At 47.3% G+C, this 21,756-nt stretch overlaps 1 protein-coding gene across 4 annotated transcripts in view; it reads left to right on the forward strand.

Moving 5' to 3' along the window:
- The window catches only part of CUX1 (cut like homeobox 1), a 1,380,044-nt gene that overhangs the window by 675,012 nt on the left and 683,276 nt on the right, over nt 1-21,756 (forward strand). For 3 of the 4 annotated variants that reach the window (XM_078679377.1, XM_078679375.1, XM_078679376.1), the window contains exons 14-15: nt 6,273-6,369; nt 7,245-7,916. In XM_078679377.1, coding sequence (XP_078535503.1) covers nt 6,273-6,369; nt 7,245-7,916 — 769 coding nt within the window. The remainder of the gene's footprint in view (nt 1-6,272; nt 6,370-7,244; nt 7,917-21,756) is intronic. The other variant, XM_078679378.1, reaches the window with a different exon arrangement.

The raw sequence follows: 21,756 nt of genomic DNA on the forward strand, positions 1-21,756 counted from the left end.
GGAGGGGTCCAACCCATTTGTCTCTTCGATGAATTTAGACAAATGTCGGTTGACGTATTTCTCCACAATCTTTCCCATAAAGGGAAGAAGAGAGATAGGTCGTAGGTTGGCTAAATCCATCCAGGGAATGGCGGAGTTTTTCCTCAGAGGTCTCACTAAGGCCCGTTTCCAGTCTCTCGGCACTTCTCCGGTGCTCAGAGATAGGTTTATTAATTTTTGAATTTCTGGGCCCAGGACTTCAGACAGCATGGGCATAATGCGAGCTGGAATGATATGAAGGGGGCTTCCACTCTTGATCTGAGTGGTTAGTGCAGTGACCTCTTCTAGTAAAATAGGGGGAAAGCTTTTAAGACTGACTGGGATTGAGTTCAAAAGTGCATTATTGTGAGGGAGATTTATGACAGCTGTCTCACTTAACTTAGAGGCTACTATCTTTTCATAGATGGCATCAATTTTCTTCGTAAAAAATAGTGCAATCTCATCACATAGAGCCTGAGAGGCACTCTCTGTGGTTTCACAAGCTGCCGGTTTGGTGAATGTTAGTAAGATTTTGTACAACAACCCGGAGTCTTTCCCAGCCTCTGCTAATTGAGTTCCTATATAGCTTTTCCGAGCTGTCCTAATAGCCTTGTGATATGTCCTTAAGGAAATTTTATGCAGTTCCTTATCCTCCAACCTTCGAGACTGTCTCCATGCTTTTTCTAGCTTCCTGGTTTTTTGTTTGAGCAGTCTCAGGTCTTCGGAAAACCAGATTTCTTGTCTGTTTGCCTTGCGAGCTTTATATGTTTTCAGTGGGATGGTAGAGTTTATAGCTTCACTAACAGACTGCTCGAACCGCTGGAGCTCAGTGGTTATTTTTGCTGAGTAGTCGGTGGTCAGATGGGCTTTATACACCTCTCCAAAGGCCTCCACAGTTAGTTTATGCCAGGGTCTTCTTTTGGTGGCAAGGGCAGTCTGTATGCATGGTGTATTCATGGCATCAGTGTAGAATTTCAGAATAAAATGGTCTGTCCATTCTACCTGGGTGGGCACAGCACATGTTGTTCGAGGTGAGTTGGAAAACACTAGGTCCAGAGTATGGCCTGCCTCATGTGTGGGCCCATAGTTGATCTTTTTTAGACCTAAAGTCTCAAGATCCGTTAGAAGGGTTCTAACTTCCAAGCAATCTTCCAACTCTCCATGTAAATTAAAGTCTCCTGTGAAGGATATGCATTCACCGCTATAAGTTCATAGTCACAGAATGGCTTAAAGCTATAGATGCTCTCAACTGCAATCTAACCCTGGCTTATTCCGTAAAATCGCTGGGAATCACTTTAGACCCAAAACTAGACATGATCAAACAAATCAAGATCACCACAAAGATCGCCTTTCTCAACCGTAAACTACTCCACAAAATAAAACCCTTCATTCCTTCCAAAGACATCAAACAAACTTCTCCATACCTTGTATTGTCCAGACTGGACTACGGGAATGCAACCCTCACAAGAGCAGCAAAATCTTACTTAGCTCCCCTCAGATCAACTCTGAACGCAGCAGCAGGAATGGTCACCGGAGTAAAGAAATATGAACACATCTCGCCTGCACTCAAAGAGCTAAAATGGCTCCCAATCGAAATGCGTGCTAAATTCAGAACCGTCTGCTTCACTCACAAAGCTCTGCACACAAGGAAACCCGCCTACCTGGCCTCCAAACTCAAGAAGGCCATTCAGGCAAGGAGCCTCAGGAGTACCAACACCCTTCTCAGCCCTCTGAAAACTCGCAAACAAAAAACGGCATCTCGATCCTTCTCAGGAAATGCGCCCTAAATCTGGAACTCCATCCCAGTTCATATCAGGATTACCCCCTCCTTTTCAAAATTCAAAAGGCAGCTCGAGGACCTCTTCCTCAACCGATCTCTCCCGAATGGATAGCTACAACCCAACCGCAGAGGCTTGCTCACAGCAGCTCATAGACTCGTTTGACTTTAAGACTTCTACCTCCCCCTCCTCCCGACTCCCTCCTCTAGCCCCCCTCGCCCCCCCCCCCCAACCAGTCTCGCCACGAGTCAGTGTGCTTATTACGGTGATCTTATGTGACTCGTCTTGAGTCAATGTGTATACTATAGTTATATTGTGTGATTTCCCTGCTACCAATGCTCTAAAGTGCTCCGATACCTTCGGGTTTGGCCAGCGTGAAATAAAACTCATAAATAAATAATAAATAGTAGTGCTACGCCCGGGTATAAAACTGCATTGGTCTTCATCAATCAACTGGCCGTAACCGGAGGGCCAGCGTTTTGCAAAGCAACTTCGTATCTGTATTGATCATTATAAGTGGTAGATATGAAAATGGATCTGACGCATAAGAACCCGACTTTAAGATCATACTGATGTAGCTGTCCCACATAGACGGAGGTATTACCCCCAGAGTCCCTGGCCTCCAAGTATTCTTCCAAAAATCGTTGCATAAGAATGGGGGCAAGAAGCTGATAAAATTCAGCGGGGATACAATCCCTGCCTGGGGCCTTCCCCCTGGGCAGACGGACAATCGTCCTCGGATTTCTTCCAGGATAAGAGCTGCGTACAGATCCTAAAGAGTAACGCCCCCCAGTCGCAGGGCGGCCAAGAAAGTGGCAAACTTCTCCGGGTCGGGCAGCCATGGAGTACGATACATCTGCTCCAAATGGGACTTAAGGACATCTACCATGTCCCTTTGTGATGTGTAATCTTCTCACCCCTGGGGGGTTTAAGGTAAAGAATGGGAAGGGAAATCACCTCTTGTTGGAGGATCCAGGCAAAATAAACTTCTTGAGCTGTATCCCTCCCTATGGAGAAGTGGACGATAAGATTTCAGGGTGTATTTCTCCAACTTATCCTTCACTTCCGCAACCTTCCAGTGGGCCAGCGCTTCCCCATGCTGCCCCTCCACATCATCCAGAGGGAGTTGCTGTATTTGTGCCAGCTCGTCCTCCCTCTTAATGAGCTTGGCCTGTAACAATCACCGCACCCCAAAGGGGAGGCATATGCAACACCCCCCCCAACACCCTGGCCCAACACCCTCCCGGATCACAGCCTTCATTGTCTTCCATTCTGTCGACTAACTGCACATAGAGGACCAGTTAGTCTCAAAGAAATCGGTCTGGGGACCCACCAATGTCTCTCTGCCCATGGTGTCCTGCAACACTTCCAGAGAAAGCATCCAAGTTAATGGCGACAGTGTACCACTCCCCTACTCAATTTCACAGTGGACAGGAGCATGATTGGATAGATAGCAGGACAAGTTTATCCAACAGTGTTGACAATGGAGGGTGGTCAAATTGATCATCACACACCACTGTTAATCAGTCTAGCAATTTGGCCCCTGAAATCTTCAAATGCGAATATTATGTTAAAAGATAGTGTATGAATGTTCGTAAGGAAGCACACAGCCTCACAACTGTGAGTGAACCGCTGTACTTCAACTCCCTGCACTGCCATCACACATAGTATGAAACTTTTACTCCCTTAAGGAAACTGGCCTAGCCAACACTTCCATTTGTGTAATCTTTCCAGAAGTAGCTGCCTACTTACAAATTAGGCCTTTACTTTCTCATTGGAAAGCCCCTGTCAGTAAAGCCTTTCTTGAAGGTATGGAAAGCTTTTTTTTCGGTAGCAGTTACTTGCGCAGAGTTAGTGTACTCCAAGCATTATTAGTGGGAGACCATCTAATTCAGGTACACAAAAACACTATTCTTATGATCTGAAAGAGACCATTAGTTATAGATTCCTTACCTTAGAATTACCCCCAGGCATCAGACTGAATCCAGAGAATTTTTTCCTCAGCAGTGCCTGTGCGCACCGGAAGGTGGGGTCGTCGACTCTGCATCCGTTGTTGTGGTCGCTGGGATGACGTCGTGGTGCATACTTAGACGCCGCCGCTGTGTGCTGACTGTTTTCTGAGCCAGCCTTGTGCAGATCCGAAGAGAGCTTGCCCCTTAGTCACTTTTTGACTAAACTTTTTTTCGACTTCTTTTTTGAGTCTTCGACTCCTAGTGTGTGAGGGTTGTCCCATCCTCGGACCGGCTTCAAGCCCTGCAAGGCCACATACTGATTTCTGTGACAGACCCGTACCTCGTGTGCCTCTGGTGCCTGGAACGCGACCAGGACCCTAAGTTGTGCTTCAACTGTCGGGCCATGAATCCGAAGTCTTTGAGGGAGCAGTCATGAAAGCTTCTGGAGGCCCAGCAGTCAGCTCTGCATTCCTCCGGGTCTCGCTCGAGGGGAATGTCTCATGGCCAGTTGTGGAGCCCCATCACACCTCGTCCAAGTCTTCGCACTTATTGGGTAAGTCGAAGCATAAGGCGAAGAAGCATCGTCGCTCGTCGCTCTGACCCTGTCGGTCAGCTGACGCAACACAGGACCCAGAGCGTCGTCGCTCTAGGCTTCATCTCAGGTGCCTGCCTCAGGGACGACTCCTCGCCTCCCCACGTTTTCGCGAGCCCTAGTGTCCCCTGCCCTGCTTCGTACATTTTATGAAGTCCTGCATTGAATCTTTGGGCAGCCCAACTGTGCCGGCGTGCCCTAGGGCTCCGCGGAGTCGGTCGGGGGCCCTGGGCCAAAGTGGATCCAGGCCTGCATCCGGATCAGCTCTGGTCAACCCTACTCAACCTTCCCGAGGGGCGATCCTGGCGACGACGCCCCTGGCGGCGGCCGTGCCCCCGGCCCACACAGTCCCCATCCTCATCCCCAAGATGGACCCAGAGCCAGACTGACGTTTATCGACGTCGAATCTTAGGCTGGAGGGTACTTTTGTTCCCTTGTTCATTCCAGGTGTTCCCTATCACCCTGAGGGTGGTGATGAGGGGTTGCTGGATCCTTTGACAGACCAGCTTGAAGAAGTGGACAGGAGAGAGGAATTGGGTGATGCCAGTGGTCTGGACACTTGACCAGACCTTGGCATGCTTTCTCCCCCTGCCGTGGCTACGGAGGAGGGAGTGTCCTATCCTGTGGTGGTGCGTAGGGCAGCTGAGGCCTTGGGCCTGGAGCCCCCTACAGTAGCAGTCAGGGCTAATCTTCTGACGGAAGTGCTTCAACCTGCGGCAACTTCCTCTGAACTACTCTTGCGCTTCAATGAGGCCCTCACGTACGTTCTTCTGGGTACTTGGTCCAAGCCCAGCACAGGGGATCCTGTGGAAAGGACGATTGCCCTCCGCCACCACCCGGCCCTGGGCAATAATATTTTCCTCAGCCAACACCCTTCCCCGAGAGCTTGGTGGTCCAAGCTTCTTCTTCCAAGGGCTCATTTCCTTCTGCTCCAAAATGGTTCACAGGTGCGGTTAAAGCCAAAAGATTAGTTCTATGAGCATTAAATAGGTCTCAGTTTGAGGTCCAATACATTTCCTCTAATTTTTCAAGGTCTACACCAGTTTAAACCACAAGTATGCTAACCATGTGAATGCAACAGTAAACAGCATTGCTACAGATAAACAACTTCTTTGTGGCATCCCAACATTCCAATGTTATATGTCAAATCCAACATTTGACTAGAATAACGATTTTGTAAGATAAAAACAAAAATGCAGAATTAGAATGACGATTGTCTGATTTACTTTTGTAGTGGAGAAGTGTGGCTCAGGGGTTAGAGGCAGCAGACCCGGAAGCTGAGATCGGTCCTGGACCAGGGTTCAATTCCCCGCCTCGGCGGGTCTTGGGCTAAAAATTCCTCGGACTCGATAATTCTCGCCCCGGTGCCTCCTCGACTCTCGGGTTCACACTCTGCGACTCTGGGCAATAGCTTGCTTAATCTCCACAACGGCCCCTCGCGGCGGGATGCCTGACTTTCACCTTGTGGATACCCTGATATCTCACAGGGGAATACCAGGACGGGTTCCCTAAGCAAGCGCCGGGAAACCCACTGCGGGTAGCTGTGCGCTATATAAGCTCAACTACATATACATTTACATTTAAACACCCTCTTTTTTATCTTGCTCATTTTCTTCGGACACGACTGCTGTTGGGATTTTAGTTTTGGCTAACAAATTAATTGAACAATCTGTGGGATGGCTTTATGGCAACCTTATTTCCATAAGCTGCCTTGCTACAGTGGATGACAAAGCTAGGCCACTTCCAGTTTAGTAGACATTGATATACTCGATATTTTAAATTGGTATACATCAACCTAAAAATTCATATTGCACAAGTTTACCTACTTAATAATTATAGGAAAAAAATGTTTTCTGCCATAAACGTACTAGCTGGTCACTAACCCTCGTTATTAAGTTAAAGATTAACAGTTCTATTTTCACATGTATTTAGGATGCAGCTAAACCTCTGGAGATTTTGTTGTTGGAGAAAAACCGCTCCTTGCAGTCTGAGAATGCAACTCTGCGCATCACCAACAGCGACCTGAGTGGTAGGATTTTTGTCATTTCAGTCCTTCATGGTCAGGGTGAGCGAGGTGCTCATAGAGGGGGTGGGGAATGAACCTGTGGTGACAGGAAGATGAACGCACAGCAGGAACCTGACTGTTTTTTGTTATCTTGTGTGATAGGCTTGATACTGGATGGTCCATTAGCAACCTCAAACACAGGCGCAGTGACAAACCCTATATTTTTTGTTAGATTCTTAAATAATTATATTAATGCTTCAGCAGATTTTTTGCAGTGTTGTACATCATCTGCACCTTGATCGCAGCTTCCAGCACTTCCATTTTTTTTGTAGATGATTTACGAAACTGCTTTCAGTGGCTTTTATTTTTATCATATGTTTTTAATATCCTCATTTCATATAAGGATTTGAGTTGTGTGTGTTTTTTTCAGATTATCCAACACATTTGTTTGTTTTCTGTCGTAGGCTTGTTTAGGCGTTCAGTACATGGCGATCCTTAACAAAAGCTGATAAGAAAGTTGCTTTCTATTGTAAACGTTTGCTGTTGGTTCAGGCAGGCTGCTTCAGTATTTCGTTATGATTTCTTGCAGAGCCATTCTGTACCTGTTTGTGACTGGTCTACATAAGTAACATATTTCAGATATGTCAATTGGTATTTGATTGATTCTGTGGGGTTTCTCCAGGCTTACTGTACAAGAAAGGTACAAACATGAAATGCATGTGGCTTAATTTGGGTGGCCTTCTTTGGCTTATCGAAAATTCAATTTAAAAACCTCATTGGCCCTCTTTTAAAAACAAAAATATGCACCTTTTAACTTTGTGGGGCAAACTTTGCGTTTTTATTTAGGTTTTTGCCTTTTTTAATCCCCCCATAATGCATATGTTTGACCTTTCTTGTAGGGTCAGCCAGGAGAAAAGGGAAAGACCAGCCTGAGTGTTCGCGTCCGGCACCTTTGCCAGCTTCCCCGCCTTCTCAGTTGCTCCGCAACGCAGGGGAGCATGCTTCCAATACTAATGGTACCCATCACTTCTCTCCAACGGGTTTAAGTCAAGACTTTTTCAGCTCATCCCTGGCACACAGCACCCCCCTGGCCTCTACAGGAAAATTTGCACTAAACTCTCTTCTTCAGCGACAGCTAATGCAGTCCTTCTATTCCAAGGCTATGCAGGAAGCAGGAAGCACAAACATTCTTTTCTCACCAGGTCCCTACAGCACAAACTCAGTATCTTCCCAAAGTCCTTTACAACAGCAAAGTCCAGATGTCAATGGCATGGCACCATCTCCCAGCCAGTCAGAAAGCGCTGGAAGCATCTCTGAAGGGGAGGAGATGGACACTGCAGAAATTGCACGTCAGGTGAAAGAGCAATTGATCAAGCACAATATTGGGCAACGGATATTTGGACATTATGTGCTAGGACTGTCTCAAGGTTCTGTGAGCGAGATTCTGGCCAGACCCAAACCATGGAATAAACTTACTGTACGGGGGAAAGAACCTTTTCACAAGATGAAGCAGTTTCTATCCGACGAGCAGAACATCTTGGCACTACGCAGCATCCAAGGCAGACAGAGAGGTGAGCAGGATTTATTGATATTTTTTATAGAGATTAAATGTGATTCATATTGAAGCCTAATGTCTATGCTTAAGTTAATATCTAGATGATGTTTCCAGAGATGTAAGAGTAAATTAAACCAGTTCTGTTCGGGTATTTTCAATCAAATTTTGAAGGAATTTATAAAAAAGCTTTTTTGCTTTGTTTCCCAGCCATTCAGTCTTCATGATTGTTTCCTTATCTAATATAGCCAACTTTGTACGCTTACTGGTTTCTATCTCTGTAGACCTCTTTTGGTCCAACCAGGATAAAGAGCGCCTGCTTGTGCTCTTTCCTGGCGTTGGAGAATGGCCGCGAAGATTGAATCCTCATAGTAAGTGTTTCCTACACTACACAAATCTCACACTACTTGACTCCACCAACTACTGCTGTTGAGTTGCTTTTTTTTCAGGTTCTAGATGTCGTCCCATTCATTTCCACCTATATTGTTTTGGGGATACTGTGTTGGGTATTGGTTAACAATCATAGTCATTTTGTTTCTTCAAGGTGCTAGGCGAAATCCAAAACTGAATTACGAAATGGATTGAACACTTCATTTGCAGCAAGTAGGAAGGTGGGAAACTTAGCAAACTGTCGAGAATGCTTAAGAAACATATATGAATATAGAAACGTGTATATGTTTATCAGAGAACGCAAAATTATCATGATTTTTGCAGGTTTCTTTGTGGGAATTTCATAACGTTCAGTGACTTATTACTAGCTCCATAACCGGTGTACACCTCTCAGCAACCATTGCTGGGATAAAGAATTCTGGATGCAGTGTAACACTTGTGGATAATTCAGAAGATGTTCACCCAGCGTAAAAATGTAGTATCCATCATAAAGAAAGGGTTAATTAAGGTTAAAAAAGTGTGGTTTGTTTTATTAGTATTTACAAATGTAATTTTATTATTTTATCCTGATAGAAACTTCTAGCCACAGAATCCTCACCTTTTGAATACTCCCCAGGCGTCAGACTTGATCCGGAAACCTTCCAGCATTCCTTCTACATGCTGGAAGGTGGCTCCTTGCCGCCCTGCACTGATGCCGTTATACTCAGGAAATGATGTGTGGGGCCTATATAGGCACCACTCCTGCATGGTGACTTCCTTTCTTTTCTTTCTGTGCCACCAGAAGCAGATCTGGAGCTCCCGCTTGTCTCCGAGAGACACTTAGCTCAATATTTTTACCAAAATTTCTTATAGTTTACAAGGGATGTCCCCCCATAATTGACAGGTTTCAAGCCCTCTAGGTAATGTTGCAAACAAATGTCTGTGACAGATCCCCATTAGTTGTGCCTGGGTTCGAGCCACGAGTTCAAGACCGGCAACGACTGCATGTTGATGAACCCAAAGCCACCAGGGAACGTGAGATGAAACTTGGCATCGCCAAGCACAAGTAGAGTCCACAATGGGATTATTCCAATTCGCTCTCCACTTTCAAGTCCTGCTCCTGGTCCCAGAGTCAACAGAGGGGCTCAGGCGTCTATCTTCGTTGTGCTCGAAATCCTCAATTAGGTGTGAACAGCATAAGAAGTCAAAGTGGGATTCTGCTCCCTTACGCCATTCTAATTTGTCTGAGCAAGCGCAAGGGCGGCGCCACCTCTCTCAATCTCACTTCCTTAGTATGCGTCGTTGGAGCAGATTCCCCAGCTGGTTCAGGCTACGCCTGTTTTTCGAGAGCATTCCGCTACACCGCATCAGATTGAGACACAGCCACGTTCAGGCTCATTGGATCCCTGCCGACGCCCTCTGTTGCACCATCGGCCCTAAAGGGCCCAGGGGCCTTCCACTTAAGAATACCGCTGGTAGGTTCTCCCTTGATGCAATATAAACAACAACAAGGATTGGCATAGCCAATAGGTCTCGCCCTTGGGATCTAATAAGTGTTTAGCCATGCAACAGTTGTTGCACCAAGGATATCGTGCTGCATAACTAAATACTTTGAAGGTCCCAAAAGCGAGACCTATTGGCTATGCCAATGCTTGTTTTCATTCTGTCTCTCCTCCATGTTCACTGCAAATGCACCTTGACACTCCCAATTTAACAAAAAATTATCGGAGCTGGGACGCAAATCCGGACAGAGATTTACTGCTAGCATGTCAGTCATACATCATGAGTGGGGCTGGGCAGGCTCGATGGTAGCACCCAGCAGATAAGTGGGCGCTGTGTTGATTAAAAAAAATACGGCACAAGCCTGCTGAAGCGGCCAGCATGTTACACGGCATTTCTTCCCCGCAACCTCTTAGGAGGTGCTGTGAAATACAGGCAGCGGGAAGGAGAAATGGAGAATGTGGGTGGAAAACAAGGAGAAAATATTAGCTATGGAGGAAAGCACCATAAGGGAGAATTAGAGGAGGAAGGAAAAGGGGGGAAATGAAAATTTCAAAGTGAGCAGGAAGCAAGAAAAGAAGAGAAACCATGGAAGAACACGAAAAGGAACAGAGAGGGGGGTGGGGGGAGAGGGCAGAAGTTAAGGAGCCAAAGAGGACGTGGGGGGTGGGGGGGCGAGGAGGGAAGCCTGTGGGAGGCTGATGCCTTTGATGTGAGACCAGTGAAGTGTGAACCAGTGGGCGGGGAGGCAGGAGCAAATGGAACCCTTTGAAGTCACAGCCTGCGGCCGTGATAGCAAATGCTGCTGGCAGGGGAAGCCTGTAGGGGGAGGAGAAATCCAAGTAAGGCTGTGTGCGGGGAGAGGGAGGGAGGCTGATGCGCGTGCTTGTTTGTTCACGTGATTCACGTGAACTCAAAGAAAACCGCACGAAAAAACCTGTGGTTTCACGAGTATTTTGAGCACTTGAATTCTCGCTCCGCTCAATGCGCATGCGCATTGATAGGTCGCGAGACCTAAAAAGGGTCCCCCAGGAGAAAAAACTCATATTGGAGCTGGGCAGGGAAAATTAAACAATGGTAGGAGAAAACAACCCATCTCCAAAACTGCTCTCTATACAAAGAGTTGAAAATCGAATCCAGCAACACCAAAGTTTAATATATTGGAAATATCTCAATTTCTTTTGTTTATTTAAAGTACATAAACATGATTTGAAAACACTGATTTAAACATAAATACATACAAAAAGTACTGTCTCGCCATCAAAAACTATATATACTTCTCATATACCAGTCACTTTCTGTTTAAATGTCTTTATTTTTATAATTTGTAATGTAGCACCACAATCATGTTATTCATTTGCACATTTTCTTTGTAAATATATGCCATAGTGGTTACAATATCAAACGTACTCATTTAAATGAACTGCAATGAACAAACAAGGGGGAAAGCAAGGAGGGGTTGGAGGGGGAGGGGGGAGTACATACTACTTCTCATATACCACTCATACCTTGCAAATCATCCTCATTCATAGCAGAACCTACTAAAACTCTCATGTAGTCAGCCTCACAGAACACCAACACCCAAGTTGAAACGATATCCCCTCACAATACTGTACTAATGGTACACACTATATATTGCCTTAACACCCCATATAACTATAGACCAGATATACATTTGCTGGCCTATTTATACACCTGTCCGATTATTTAATCCATTTATATTTTGTATACATCAAATAAAATTATGGAAACCAGAGAGAACATGTTTCCCAATTGTTAATTCCAATTTGATTAGGTGTCTGAATGGCTAAAGCGCAGGTGCTGAGGCGCGTTTCGTTGTTAAGTGGTCAGCCAACCACACACTTTCTTCAGGGCACTAAAAGATGTTTCAATGAAAAACAGCAGAGAGGGGAGAGGAGGGCAATAGCCTGGTGGTTCTCTAATGTCTATAGAATTATTCAAAGGGAGCCGGTCTGGGTAGAAACTGGGTATGGTATTAGTAAATGCGTTAAATAATTTGAACAGATGTTTAAATAGACCTGCAAATGTATATCTAGTCTATAAACCTATGGGTGTAAGTTTATTTATTTATTTTGAAGGTCTTATAGAGAGCAAACAAGATCCTTGCGGATATCAGAGCACTTTACATTAGGTCAGGATAATTATACAAACGGATGAATGCAGGTAAATCACATATACATAACAATTCGTGCAAAGGGGAAGCAGTAGGGTGCAAAAACAAAACATATCCACTGAATCAGGTCGCGGTCAGATAAAGTGACTAGAGTGTCTAGATGGACCCTTGTCGTAGTAAGGATTACTAATAAGGGTACGATTGATTGATTTAGTCTATGATCAGGTGAATTTTGCCATGAGAATCGCTTTTACTTCCTTTTTGAAAGATGCAGAAGAAGCATTCAGTCTGGTTTCTGGGGGAAGTGTGTTCCATATCCTGGGTACCATCCCAGAGAATGTTCGTGTATACGTTTTCTTCCTCTTGAATCTTTGGGGTTTCAGTAGCAAGTTTTCCCCACTTCTTGAGGATCTTGTCCCACCAGAGATCGTTAACATCTGTGTGAGGTAGCTGGGTGTCTTGTGATGTATAGCCTTATGCGTCATGCATGCTATTTTTAGGTGACTTCTGGCTTCAAGGGGTAGCCAATTCAAGGCTTTTAGGTCTGGGGAAATATGTGAACTTCTTTTCGAACCAGGGACGAGTCTCGGTGCTGCATTTATTGAGGCTCTTAGGGGTGCTGTTGTAGCTTTTGGTAGGCCACGCAGAGAGACACTTCGGTACTCTACCCAAGGGATAACTAACGGTTCGAGGCATGTGGGCTGCTGAATTCATATCTTAGCATAGATTGCCGCCTAGTGTTGGGTCCGGATGTTTGCACCTTGTTGTCTTAGTCTTCGAAGTATCACGAGATAGGTGACTCCTCCCCTGGACTACGGTGCTCATGGGCATCTTCTCCATCTTCAGATTGTTTTTTTCCGCCATTGGGTTCGGATGCACTTCGACAGCTCCAAATTCGGGGCCGAAGTTTTCCAACTTTCTAACGCTAAAACCTTCTACATTCAATGTTATTGTTTACGCTCTGTATCCCTCGACTCGACAAAACTTCTATTTTTCTCCGGGCATCGATGCGGGCTGTTGGGCCTTTTCGACGCCACGTGGACCTCCTGCTGATGGAAAGGACCCTGTTTAAAAAATGCCCAGAGTGTGCAGCAAATTTCCACACAGCGACAAGCATAGAGTATGCAACAGGTGCCTATCTCCGGAGCACAACGAAGAACACTGTCCAGCTTGTGCTCTGTTCCGGTCCAAAAAAGACTATCCGGAACCGAAGAGCTGACTAGAGCTAGACTAGAAATGCAGTGGCAGGCACCAGACCCGGAAAACATTTTTGACAACGAACATGAACTCCCAGAGGCAGAGGGTTCTGAAGATCTCGAAATAGTCACCGTAGAGGACCAGTCGGACTCCGATGACCAGATCACACCGGGGCAAACCGCGAGTACCAAACCCCCTACCCCGCCTCCACCTCCACACACGGCTCCGGTCAAAGCATCGCCTAAAAGCCTTAGCCGCGACCAAAACACTGCTACAGAAGCCCTGCCTTCCGGCTCGGCTCCGAAGACCACACCCAAGCCTTCCGGTATCCCGGGACCTAGCAAAGCCAGTCAACCCAAAAAGGTCGTCGACCCCAGTAAGGTCGTCGATCCGAACACTGCCGTCGAGCCGAAGAACGCCGTCGACCTAAAAAAGGCCTTTGAGGCAAAGAAAGCCGTTGAGCCGAAAAGGCCAGTTGAGCCCAAAAGGGTCGTCGAGACAAAAAAGGGTGTCGAACCGAAAAAGGTAATCGAACCGAAAAGGGTCGCCAAACCGAAGAAGGCCGGCGAACCGAAAGAGGCCGTCCAGCCGAAGAAGGCTGTCGAGCCGAAGAAGGTCCCCAAGCCGAAGAAGGTCCCCAAGCCGAAGAAGGTCCCCAAGCCAAAGAAGGCCCCCGAGCCAAAGAAGGTCCCCAAGCCAAAGAAGGCCCCCGAGCCAAAGAAGGTCCCCAAGCCAAAGAAGGCCCCCGAGCCGAAGAAGGCCGCCGAGCCGAAAAAAGCTGTCGAGCCAAAGAAAGCCGTCGTGCTGAAAAAGGTTGTCGAGCCGAAACAGGTTGTCGACCCTAAAAAGGCCCTCGAACCGAAAAAAGGCGTAGAGGCAAAAAAGCACGTCGAGCCAAAGAAGGCTTCACATCATAAAGACGTCCTGCTTGAAAAGACACTCGACCCGAAAAAATCTGTTCAGCCGAAAAAGGCAAAATCAACAGCGCCACAGCCACAAACAGAGGAGGAAAAACTCTTTCACCCAGATCCACAACAAAGACTATTTATAGACCCTGAGACAGGACATATAGCCTACAATAAAAACAAAAGAAGACTGGACACTGAAGCAGGGCTCGAAAAATCTGAAAAATTGTACTAGTCCTGCAGGTCTATTACCTTGGAACATCCCCTCGACCTGACTGCAACTCACTTGACCTCTGTCTCTGAAAACGGAGCAAAAGTGACAAGATAACATGATTTAAAGGCATTTTTATTGCTCATTCCCTTTGTGAGCAATAAAAATGCCTTTAAATCTGGTTATCTTGTCATTTTGCTCCCTATTCAAAGACAGAGGACAAAAATTAGTTTATCTTCCTACTCGCCAGAAAGGGCGAGTAGGACCTAAAAATAGCTCGTCCTCAGCAATTCTCCCTCGCAAATGCGAGCGGGCGAGTGGATTTGTCGAGCCCTGTGAAGCCCCTTCTCCTGTTCCTCCTAAGAAAAAGGACTTTGGCACATCCCCTTCAAGACCTTACACACCTCCTCCTTTCACTCCCAACATGCCTTATGTTCCATATTCTTCTTCACTTGTAGATTATGATCAGGAAGAAGACATGGGGGGAAGATCCTCTGGATGACTTAATACCACTGATGATCCGGGGAACCCAGATGATACATGGAGTGACCACAATGATCCTGATGGCACAGATTATACACAACCCATACCCGATCCCACTACATACCCCACAAAGCCGTCTCCCACTGACGACACTGTCGCTTTTAACCAACTATTGGACAGAGCAGCTCAGTATCATAGTGTACACATGCACACTGTAACGACTTGGCGTTCCCGGGATCGGGGACAGACACCCACAGAACACAAGACAACCGGATAAATGCAAAGTATTTAATGGTGAGGTATTGGGCAATTGAAAGCAAATAGTACAAATAATGTTTTTGGAAAACTCCAGTCTTAATACGATACCCAGCCACAGCTCTGGAGGTTCACACCGTCCTCCGCATGTACACCGGTCCCGATGTACTCCAACGGAGGGCACTGTGCTAAATAGCGGCCGACAATGCCGTTCGTCAGCTGTGATGGGTTGTCTATTCTTAGTGGCAGGGTAGGGGTCTTGAGGGACGTGGGAGTCAACCAGCCGGGTTCTCTACCACTTGTTCTGATGGGAGTACAGGGAGCAGCCGCTCTACCTGTTTCGCTAGAAGCTGGTCCCTCCGCAATGCCCCACTGCACTGAGACGCGGCAAACACCTCCCGGTGTGCGTCTTCAGTGCCCTGGCACTGTATCACCCAAGCCAACAAGGTGGAAGAGTGGGGTCGAGAGCAGCCGCTCAATCGGGCCTCCTACCTCTCCTACTCTCTTCGCTGAGACGCGGCAAACACCTCCCGGTGTGCGTCTCACCACGGATTCAAGTACAAACAAAAGTACGGGGGCTGGGAGCTTTGGCTCGCACCAACCTCCGTTGATCCAACTTGTGGTAAGGAACCACGGACAGGGCTGGGAGCGTCCGCTCCCACCAACCTCTACCTGGACCCTGGTCAGAGCCGCGCTGACTCGTCTGAGTCAGTTGCGCACCACAGCTAAGAAGCCGGCTATTAGGAAGGGTGCGGAGACACGGGGCAGATAGCGTGTGCTCCAATCTTACCTCCGTTCTCCGGTAAATCCTCAGTAGCCGCAAGGTTCTTGACACAGAGCGCTCTGCTGCAGGGTACGTCGGTGAATGAATTCCGAATATCCGACGTAGCGTCCATGCCGTTTCCACCTAAGTAGGCGGTCCTTCCTCGTTATGCAACCGTGAATTCCAGCGTTGCATAATCGTGTCTCGCTAGGCCTTCTGGGATCTGTAGTCCGCGCCGCTTGCGGCGCGCTGCATACGGCGATTTGTCCTGGGGGGGGAAGGAATTCTTGACACACACTGACCCTAAAGAGGAGGATTTCCTGTTTAACACCTTCCCAACATCAGAGAAGAGTGTACGTATACTCACTATGCTAAAAGGGGTACTAAAACACGCACCAGACATCTTTAAAGACCCAGCCAGGGCGCGTGTCCCCAATCCAAGGATTGGAAAAATATATAAATCGTCCCCTACAGACCCCTCTTAGATCAGGTCTAAGCTACCACTAGACTCCCCAGTTGTATCTAACGCTAGGAAAAGCGCAAACTCACAAACAACGGGTGATGCTCCCCCTCCTGACAAGGAGTCAAAAATTTTAGAAGCATCAGGGAAAAGAGTAGCCTCTCAGGCAGCAAATACCTGGAGGATTGTCAATACACAAGCTCTCCTAGCACGCTATGATAGAGCACATTATGACGAACTGGAGGGATTATTACAACACCTACCAGAACCCTATAGGCAAAAGCAAACAACCTATTACAAGAAGGAAAATTCATCACCAACGCATCCATAAAATGCGCCCTTGATGTAGCTGATACAGCCGCTAGGTCTGTCAATACTAGTGTACTGCTACGCCGGCATGCCTGGCTTTGCATTTCAGGTTTTAAAAATGAAGTGCAATCTACCATACTCAATCAACCCATTAACCAAGATTTCTTAGTTGGACCTGCAGTGGATACCATCTTAGAAAAGATGAAAAATGACACTGACACAGCTAAGTCCATGGGTGAACTTCAATTTCAACAGTCCAGAAGCTCTTTTCTTCTCTCATCCTTTCGAGGCTCAGGCAGAGACAACACATCACAAACATCTTCATCATTCAAAAGCACTACACAAGGCAACTTTAATAGAGGCTCCAATAGAGGAGGTTATAGAAGAAACAATAACAAAGGCAGAGGACGTGGTAATAATAACACCCGAGCCTCCACCGCCACCAAACAGTGACTTTCTCACATTCCCTACAGACCACTTAACACCAGTCGGAGGGAGATTAACACAAATCCTACCAGTCTGGAATGCCATTACTACAGACAGGTGGGTGAGACAAATTATCCAGTATGGTTACTGCCTGGAACTCACTTCTACTCCACCCAACATACCACCCAAGCACCGTCCAATGTCCAAAGAACACATCACGCTGTTACAACAGGAGGTGAAATCCATGCTAGAGAAAGGTGCCATAGAGCCAGTCATATTACAACATCAAGGGACGGGTATACTCTCTATACTTCCTCATTCCCAAAAAGGACGGCTCCCTCAGACCAATATTGGACCTCAGACCGTTGAACCAATATATTCACTCAGATCATTTTCATATGATCACTCTACAACAGGTACTCCCACTACTCCAGCAAGGCGACTTCCTCGCCACATTAGACCTCAAGAATGCATACTTTCACATCCCCATACATCCGGCTCACAGGAGATACCTCCGGTTCACAATAGAGGGTCAGCACTATCAATTCAAAGTCCTCCCCTTCGGGGTAACCACAGCACCAAGGGTGTTAACAAAATGCCTAGCAGTAGTGGCAGCACACCTCAAAAGACAACACATCCATGTGTTCCCCTACCTAGACGATTGGCTCATAAAAGCCAACTTGTACAGACAGTGTGCCAGCCATACCTCTCAGACAATCCAACTTCTGCACAATCTAGGATTTTCAATAAATTACCCAAAATCACATCTGCAATCCTCCCACATACAGCAATATCTGGGAGCAACAATAGATACCTCAGTAGCAAAGGCATATCCAAACCCTGCCAGGATAGCCAGCGTACAATCTCTCATTCAAAAATGTCAGTGTTCATGCAGCTCATAGGTATGATGGTCTCCTGCATATTCATCGTCCCTCATACTCTGCTTCAAATGCGTCCCTTACAAGAATGCCTAGCACGCCAGTGGAACCAAGCTCAAGTCTAGTGTTGTTAGACAGTCGCACTCACCGCTCTCTGCATTGGTGATACCCACAAAACCTTTCCAAGGGGCGACTGTTCCAAGAGCCGGTTCCACAGATAGTATTAACAGCGGACGCATCACTGACAGGTTGAGGAGCCCATCTCCTTCAATATACAGTCCAAGGTCTCTGGACAGCCAAACAAAAAACTCTACATATAAACCACTTGGAGTTACTAGCAGTATTCCTAGCAATGAGAGCTTTTCAGAAATACTTGCGCAACAAGAATGTCTTAATCCGGACGGACAACATGACAGCCATGTACTACATCCAAAAACAGGGGGGCACACACTCTGCAACTATCTCACCTAGCACAGAGGATATGGAAGTGGGCAATTCCTCAGAGCATTTATCTCCTGGCAGAACACCTCCCAGGGATAGACAACCAGATAGCAGACCTACAAAGCCGACACAGTCAGCAAATACACGAATGGGAGATTCATCCTCAAGTTCTCCAACCATTCTTCCAAAAGTGGGGACATCCAGACATAGATATGTTTGCCACAAACGAAAACTCAAAATGCCCGTCCTTCGCCGCCTGGTTCCCACACCCGTTGTCACAAGGCAATGCGATATGGATGAACTGGTCAGGCAGATTTGCGTATGCTTTTACACCAATCCCAAAGATTCCATTAGTGGCACGCAAGCTAAGGCAACAGTCACTCACAATGATCCTGGTTGCTCCTACATGGGCAAGACAGCCATGGTACACAACGCTCCTAGAACTCTCAGTAGTTCCTCACCAAAGACTGTGCCTCTCGCCACAACTGCTAACGCAGAACCATGGAGAAATCAGGCACCCAGATCCCAATGAGATGAACCTAGCGATCTGGCTCCTAAAGTCTTAGAGTTCGGTTCTTAACTTGCCTCCAGATTGTATGAACATTATCAAAGAAGCAAGGCGTCCCACGCAGCTAAATTGAAAAGATTTGTTATTTATTGTAATAATAACCAAATCAATCCATTGGATGCCTCCATCCAAAATGTAATCTGTTACTTGCTACATCTTCAAAGATGTAACCTACCATACTCATCTATAAGGCTACACCTCGCTGCTATAATCAGCATTAACACATGTCCCTATTCAAAATCCCACCTATCAAAGCTTTTATGGAGGGACTTAAAAGAATTATCCCTCCAAAGCATCCACCTTCTCCAGTCTAGAACTTAAACATAGTACTTACCAGACTCATGGGACCACCCTTCGAACCACTTTATTCATGTGAACTACAATTCTTAACATGGATGGTGGCATTTTTAATTGCTATTACCTCCCTCAGGCGAGTGAGTGAGCTACAGGCACTAACCATTCAGGAACCTTTCATGCAAATACACCACAATACGGTAGTGCTTTGTACAAACCCAAAATGTATGCCAAAAGTTATATCTACTTTCCACATCAATCAGTCCATAGAATTGCCCGTTTTCTTTCAAAATCAGCAATTTGTGTCTGAAAGAGCTCTGCACACACTGACGTTAAAAGAGCTCCGTTTTGCAGCGTGAATTTTTCTGGATTCACTATGCTGTGCATATTCCGCAATCTGGTGGTTGGGTCCGGATTCGTAGTCTTTTTTCTCCTTTTTTTTTTCTTTTTTTTTTTCGTAGCCCAGGTAGGCGTCGACGTCCCACCATTTGGTGTACCTTCGGTGACGTCGGCGTGCTTCCGGCGGAAGCTACCACCCTTGGGCGCCATCTTCAGATTCTTTTTTCCGCCGTTGGGTCTGGATCGTAGCGTGAAGCTCCAGAAGTTTTTGAGGAGGAAAGGAGAAAATATAGCAAATCTTCAACAGAGAAGACCTGAGAAGATCGGGAGAAGAGGACCTTTAGAGAAGAGACGACGAAGAAAGGAGAGAACTTCGAAATCTTCGACGTCCTTAGAGGAATGCGCACACAGGGGGCCCCCTGAGCGCAGGGATGTACAAGACGCCCTTTAAATTCTGCAAGAACTGCCACCACAAGTTCGCACAGAAAGACCAGCACCCAGTCTGCAATCTCTGCCTGCCTATCGACCACGAGAGCAGAGACTGCAATGCCTGCTCCGTCTTCAAGCTGAAGACACTCCGAGTTCGAGAAAGACAGAGGACGGCTCACCACACAATGCAGGGCAAGGGCCAAGCCCCGAAGCTTTACGAACTTGTCCTCTCCACAGACGACGAGGACAACATCGCCGAAGGCCCAGATGACTTCACGGTCGCTGAGACCAATAAGAAAACGCCTGATAAGGTAGGAGAGTCTACGACCCCGAAAACTCCCACAGGGTCTCGAAAATCTGAGGCAGACTCTCGAAAGTCTGAGCCCAGAGCCTCGAAAGGAGCACCGGCGCCGAACAAATCGACGACCGAAGCTGCATCCTCCGAAAAAGAGCCCAGCGGATCCTCCGAGAAGGACTCCCGGAGGCCGAAGACCAGCGAAAAGCAAAGGTCATCGAAGCAGGCCCCCGAAAAAGGGCCTTCGACTTCGACGTCGAAAGAAAAGGAGCCGAAGAAAGCTTCGACGTCGACGGCGCCGCCGAAAAGGGCGGCCGAAACACTCGATTACGAACAGGCCGCAGAGATGCAGAGAAAGAGAAAGAGGCTCGGGCCGAAATGGAGAACATCCTTCAGAGAAGGAAGGATTTTGTTGAAAAAATGAGGAGTTACAAGATCCCCTCGAAACCGGCAACGACCGTCGCTGTGGTACAGGAGCTCGAGGAGTTCGACGTCGAAGAGCCGCCAAAAACTCCGGAACCTTCGGAGCACGAAGAGGAGGAAGACCTCTACTACACAGAAGGGGATTACGGGGAACAGCAGTCAAGCTACGGCTCAGGTTCCTCGACGGCCCAAGACCAGGAATGGCAGGACATCGAGGCCGAAAACCCAAAGGAGGCGGTAGAAACATACCCCTCGAGGCCTTCACCACCGGATGACATTGGGGCATACAATGAGGTGGTCAGAAAGGCGGCAGCAGCTTATGGAGTTAAGATGGAGGAGGAGAAGCCAGAAGCAGACTTCCTGCTCGAGACATTGCTCCCCATACAGACAAGAAGCCAGTTCCTGCCCATGCTCAAGAGTATCGCAGACCAGGGGAAGGAAGCCTTCAAGGACCCGGCTACGTGCAGATCAGTAACGCCAAGGACGGAGAAGAAATACAAATTCTCCTCCCAAGACCCAGCTTACATCAAGGGATCCGTCACAGCGGATTCTATAATCGCTGCAACGGCCAGGAAAAGGGCAAACGTCCCAACAACGTCTGGACCTCCACCTGACAAAGAAAGCAGGAGGATGGATCTAACTGGCAGGAAAATTGAGAGGAACGCCGCAGCGCACTGGCGGATGGCGAACTCCAACGCCCTCCTGAATAGGCATCAATACCAGCACTGGGATGAGATGGGACAGTTGCTCAAGCACCTCCCGGAACAATACCGTGAGAGGGCATCACACCTTGTGGAAGAGGGGAAGAGCATCGCCAATTCGTGCCTGAAGACAGCCTTGGATGGGGCAGAAACATCCAGCAGACTGATGGCTATAGGCATCACTGAGAGAAGGCAAGCCTGGCTCAGGATCTCAGGCTTCAAGGCTGAGGTTCAGAACAACATCCTGAACACACCCTTCAATGGGGAATCACTGTTCGGAGCCCCAGTTGATGAGAAGCTCACCCAATTGAAAAAGGACAACGAGACGGCAAGGTCCATGGGGGCCCTGCAGTTCAGGGGGATGAGAAGAGGCACTCCTACACGGAGGCCGAACGGCAGAGGTGGAAGTCAGAGGAGATTCTCACCAGAGTTTCCACCAGGGGCAACAGAGTGACAACCAAGGCCACCAGGGCCAGCAG

The sequence above is a fragment of the Lissotriton helveticus genome, chromosome 3_1 (assembly GCF_964261635.1).
Source record: "Lissotriton helveticus chromosome 3_1, aLisHel1.1, whole genome shotgun sequence".
NCBI lineage: Eukaryota > Metazoa > Chordata > Amphibia > Caudata > Salamandridae > Lissotriton > Lissotriton helveticus.